The sequence below is a fragment of the Dendroctonus ponderosae genome, unplaced genomic scaffold (assembly GCF_020466585.1).
Source record: "Dendroctonus ponderosae isolate FM_Combo_2020 unplaced genomic scaffold, Dpon_F_20191213v2 Dpon_F_20191213_5, whole genome shotgun sequence".
Classification (NCBI taxonomy): Eukaryota; Metazoa; Arthropoda; class Insecta; order Coleoptera; family Curculionidae; genus Dendroctonus; species Dendroctonus ponderosae.
Genome location: NW_026018715.1, coordinates 5,222,797 through 5,228,684, shown reverse-complemented (window position 1 = coordinate 5,228,684; position 5,888 = coordinate 5,222,797). Strand labels below are relative to the sequence as shown.

The 5,888-nt window shown below is 34.4% G+C and overlaps 1 protein-coding gene across 2 annotated transcripts in view; it reads left to right on the top strand.

Moving 5' to 3' along the window:
* The first annotated feature begins 1,183 nt into the window (after positions 1-1,183).
* Positions 1,184-5,888, top strand: part of LOC109546924 (putative ankyrin repeat protein RF_0381) — a 13,651-nt gene continuing 8,946 nt past the window's right edge. Inside the window, exons 1-2 of one of the 2 annotated variants that reach the window (XM_048666752.1) lie at positions 1,207-1,409; positions 3,766-5,099. In XM_048666752.1, the coding sequence (XP_048522709.1) occupies positions 3,870-4,631 (762 nt within the window). In that variant the 5' untranslated portion in view covers positions 1,207-1,409; positions 3,766-3,869 and the 3' untranslated portion in view covers positions 4,632-5,099. Of the gene's footprint in view, positions 1,410-3,765; positions 5,100-5,888 lie in introns of those variants that run through there. The other variant, XM_048666753.1, reaches the window with a different exon arrangement.

Here is a 5,888-nt window from a genome sequence, read left to right as displayed (position 1 = left end):
AATGAACATGAAGCAACACAATTATTTTGATTTAGTAAAATTAGTGCGCTTTCTTTAATTTTAGGTTTTTTTGTGGATTGTTCTTTTGCTAAAATTGTAGAATTATTCCATTGAATTTTGTGACAATTATCAAATGCATGTTGACAAATATGTGATTTATGATATTCTCTGTTTTTTATGTATGGTTGGTGTTCTTTGAGTCTTTTGTGTAATGGTCTTGATGTTTCTCCTACATAGAATTTATTGCATTGGCAAGGAATAAGCTGAGTGTATCTATTTATGTGTGTGCTAAATGCTAAGCGTATCTATTTAGCTAAATTCTTAGATACAGTGGGCAACTTAAGTTCGCACCATATCGGAAAACACATTTTCTTATTGGTGTTTTTTTAAACATCGCTTTTCACTCAGAAAAATTGTATTTCCCCAAAAACTATCTCAGAGTTACTTTTGGTTAGGTAAGATACAATTTTTCTTAGTTTTCATTAAAATATTACTGTTTGAACATTACCATAAACTCTGTGATAGTACATTCGCCATTTACTACAAACTTTGATTTTTGCAAACTATATAATGTTAATTATATAAACTATATAAGGAAAGGAAAACACATCAGACCAGCAAACTCATCAATATGAGCGGTTTTCGAAAAAAAAAGCTTTATTTCCATTGGGAATCAAAAATGTACTTTTTAATATCAAGATACGGAAAACTTTTTTGCCTATTCGTCCGGAGGCAGGACTACAAAAACCTTCACGAAGACACCCAGCGGCCCTACGCTGGCCAATTTCCTCTTTTTGTAGAAAAGAATCGCGATTTTATATTAATGTTTGTCCTATCAGTATCTCCTATAATATTCTACTGTATCTTAGATATAATTATCCCCAAGTTTATCAACTTCTCAACAATATTTTATTGGTGGTCTTTAACAAAGTCTTTTCACAATATCTGCATGCATAGGTATTAAAAAACTAATTCGCGATACAATTACCACACAAATAAGAACTGTTAGCACAGCGTATGTCATGATATGTAAGCTGTGCTGTTAGTATGCACGTGCGAATGGCGCTTCTGGCCATGGTTTTGGGCAAATGTTGATCGCATCAGCTGGTGTAAGTAAAACGGCGCGAAAAATTCAACGAACAAGTCTCGAATGTCACTATTGTCACGTCAACGTTCAAAAAATGTACGGTGGTGGGAGGTACCGGGTCGGGAAATTGGCCTCTCGTATGACAGGGGTTGCGAGGGTAGTGCATGCGCAGTTTATGGAATGGCCTACGCGTAGCCGCCGCTCAACCCAGGTAGTTTACTATCAGTCTTTATCTATGGTTTACTGTGATCGGGTATTGTGGTTAGAAGACTTGCTAAATTGAATTTGTGCACGTGGGTTGTCGAAAAGAGGCTGATATACGGTATGTGTTATTGATTGATTGGTAAAGGTTATTGATTCAAATTTGGCCACCCCTTTTTACATCTAATTTAAAATTTTCGAAAAAATGTTAAAAGCAAAAGTTGTCGATATTAACCTATATTTTATTTTAAGATAATATCAATTGGTACAGCGTGTAGCAATACACGTGGCGGACAAAAATTGCGTTTTTTAATGGAATGTCGTACTTTTAATTGCATGTTCGAACTGCGCGTAAAATTCTAGGCCTATTCGGTATAAATCTTTTTATAGATTTTTAACTGTTTTTGACATAATAACCAATATTGATTGAATTTTGACCACCACGTTTTAACATAAACTTTCAAATTTGGGCAAAAACATTAATGCACCAAAGTTGTAGATTTTTCGTCTCAATTATTTTAAGATAATCAGCCCTGTGCTGTATCATAAATACTATTTTTAACGGCCGCACGTTATGGCGACCCAACAGTTCAGGATAACATTTTCGATGACGCAGCAGCACAGTTATTACGCTTCCGACCCAGTTATCCATTAAACGTTAAAAAGGAAAAAAATATTGGATGCATAAAGTGAGATGCCCTTAAACGAATAGTCTATTAGTTAGAGAGAAGGTTAACATCAAACCATAGAAGCTTCTAAAACATATGTACTACATGTGCACGTGTTGACCATTTGGCCCACCTACTACTATACTTGTCTTTGTTTATGATTTGCGTTCACTTTCAATTTCGTTCGTTATTGTTCTTGACCTATCTTATCAAACACTTTGAATGGAGCATGTACAGAAGAGGCAAAAAACAACCCCCAAACAATTTGAAAATTCAGTAGAGTTTGTAGAGGAAAATAAAATTTATTTTCAAGACCATTTACTAATTGTTCTAATAAAGCTAATCTTATAAGAACACCAAAAGACAATTTTTGTTTTAAATTCATAGTAAATTATAACTAAAACAGAAAACTACGCTCTTATTAATCACAAGTGTTTTGTTTATTCCTCCGAGCTTAACTTCGAGGGACGCACGTTAAGTTCGATAGCGGCATGTGATTTAATGCTGTTATTCCGAAGAGCTATTTCTTAATAAAACGTTCGTCGATAGCGTGCGCCTGTTATAATACAATGGTTTTACTGATACAACACACCGTTGGAGTACCACATAACGTATTTGACGGATAACATGTACGTTAAATTTAACGTGAGTGATATAGCACAGGGCTAATTATCAGTTGATACTAATAAGTGCAGGCTATACTTACATTTTTGTAAAATGGAACGTCGTACTTTTTATTGCGTAGTAGCACTATTCACAAAATTATAAGCCCATTGGACGTAGATATTCTATATTGGCTTTTAACTGTTTTGGAGTTAACCAATATTAATTGAACTTTGCCTACCCCGATTTGACATCTAATTTGATATTTAATATTTAGAGATTTTTCATACATGTAGAGATAAATCTTAAATAGGAAATTTGCAGATATTATTAGATGATATTTTTTAAATGAAATACCTATGTTTTGCCCAGATAGCATTTGGCATTCGAAGAATATCCCAGAATGTTAAAAAAATATTCAGAACATTACGGGGATATCCTGGGAATATAACTGAGTGAACATTCCTTAAATGAATCTTCGTAGAATATATTTATATTCCATTCATTAAAATTCATAAAAATTATATGCTAAGTACGTACATATTTTGTATATGTGCAGATGATTATCCCTAGTATGTTCAAAAGAAATGTTCGGGAAATATACATATTTAAATGTATGTCCAGCGGATTTTTTCATAAAATATACCATGGATAATTGTAAATTTGTCAAAACTACAAACATGGTGATTCAATTATAAAATAGTTAATTGTGCTAATATTTCAAGACAAATTAATATAGACTTGTGTGAAACGGGACAACCGACAACAAACTTACAATAAAAAAGTTTTTAGTTGCAATATATACTGAATAATATACCCATATACCCTGTATAAATTCGTATTATCTTACAATAAACTAGACGTTAGTATCTACAGCTTTTCCATTTAACATTTGTCTCTAAATTTCAAATCAGATGCAAAAATGGGGTGGCCTAAGTTCAATCAATAACTCTGTGCATTCTACAAATACAAATTCTTAGACGCTGGTGAGAAGTGAAATAAAACCTAAACAACGCATTTTTTTAAATTTGTATTTACGTATATTGATATTGAATTAAGTAGGGAGCAACAAACGATATCAATTTATAACAACGAAACTCATATCTTCTTCGCGAAATAAAATACATGTTTTCTTATTCACGATTTAAGATAAATCTTCTTTCACGTTACTAAGAAAATCTCAACAATATTTTTTTTGTGTTGTAGGAAATACCAAAACTACCTCGAAGGTACTGGTTCTGAAGGCCTTACCAGACGTCGCGAGTGCAAGAAGTCCTATCATTAAGATCCCAATAAACCAGTACGGCAAAATGGATATTAATGATATACGAATATCGCCACTTTTGAGCGTTGCAGATAGTCCGGATTTAGTTGTATATTTATTAAGTCGAGGAGCTCATATTAAGATCAGAAATAACCTCGGGGAAACATTGTTGCATCTGGCCGTTCAAGCTAGAAATTCGGAACTTGTAAACTTTTATCTTGAGTACGGATTGTCTGCAAATGACAAAACACTACGTGGAGATACGCCATTAACGTATGCAGTCCAAAGCGGATTCGTCGAAATTATGGATCTCCTTCTAGAGTACGGTGCTGATTACAAGACGACAAACCCTTTTAATAAAAATCTAGTTCATTTGGCGTTGGCAAAAAACCAAAGAGAAGCATGCAGGCGGTTGGTCACTCTGGATATCAACCTTAACCAACTAGACCGGAACGGAATCTCTCCATTACACTCAGCAGCGGGAAGAAACTACTGTGATATAATTAAAATCCTGATCGAAAACAACGCCAATATTGACATACGTAAGAATGCCACTCCGTTGCATATGGCAGCTGATAGGGAAGAATGTGGAGACGCAGTTGCAGTATTGTTAGAGCAAGGCGCTGCAGTTGATGTAGTGACTTATAATGGTGACCTTCCTCTGCATAAAGCAGCAGCATCTGGAAATAAGCAAGCAGTAAAGCTGCTTCATCGGAAAGATTTTCAAATTCGGAAAAACCGATGTGGACCCACACCTTTAATGATGGCCGAAGCCTTCGCAAAAACGATCAATGGTGTGCTTAATTAAAGAGATGGAAATGTGTGAAAGGATCAGTGCAACCAGTGCCTTATCTGCTACTAAAGCAGTCTGTAACTATTACTTAAGAACGTTTTATTAAATTGTTAAATGCGTAATTGAATTATAACTTTGTATGTATTATATAAGTAGCTTTGATGAATATACATACATGTATATTCCACGAACATTCATGTTAGGAATGTTCACCCATGTATATTCCCGCAATGTTATCTATATTTTTTCCAACATTCTGGGATGTTCATGGAATGTCAAATTCTATCTGGACGAACGTGTTCGAATTATAGATATCAATTATTATGAACTTTGTAATCCGGAAGTTTTGGTAAACCGAACAGGTTCTGTAAATTTTCTATTCGGAATACCCATACATTACTTGTGTTGTACCAATGTAGATTTGCTATTATTTTTACTTGAGCGCAATGCGCAATTAACGTTATTAAACCTCCAATGTTTGTACTTAATTTAAGTTTATTCCTCTTTGAAGTTAACTAATGACTTCTGTTATTAGAAATTATAAAAATATTGTGTGTAGAGGACGAGAACGAGAAGCGATCATCTGACAGACAAGCTCAAGACCATTGACGTAATCTCGTCCTTTGTCTTTCGATGTTACGTAACAATTAACGGTCCTACAGCTATGTGGCAACACCGATACATACCGCCGCCTTTGAAAGCTTACAGCTTTCAACATAACATTGAACTTTTATCAATATAACATTAAAGATTATTTAATTAAGAAATCAAACACAATTGACATAAATGGAAGAACAAATACTGAACAAATTCATAAATAGAACTCATAAACGGGTACTTGTACTGAATTGGCAACAAGCACAACCGGTTAATGGAACTGTGTTTCAATTAATGGAATTGTGTTTTCAATGTAACTACTCGCACTGCACCGTCGTCACCAGGACACCGTAGACAGCAATAATTCGTGCCATGGGCCAATGTAGTGGTTGAACAGCTTCCTCCTTGAGCAAGACCAGCGAACCGAGCAAGGAGGGATTATTCTTCTTGAACTTCCACTTGGACCGTTCTTGAAGACTATGAAAGTACTCCAGATTCCATCGATTCCAGAAACTTTGAAATAATCGCTGGATATGTTAAAATCGCTTATCCTCTTCAGACCCAGGGATAATACACATCGATTTAATTGCTGCTTTTTTAGTAAAGTAGATATTTGGACTTGCAAAAACAAAAAAACAACGTGTTTTTCAAAAATTTTTATTACTTAAAAAAAAA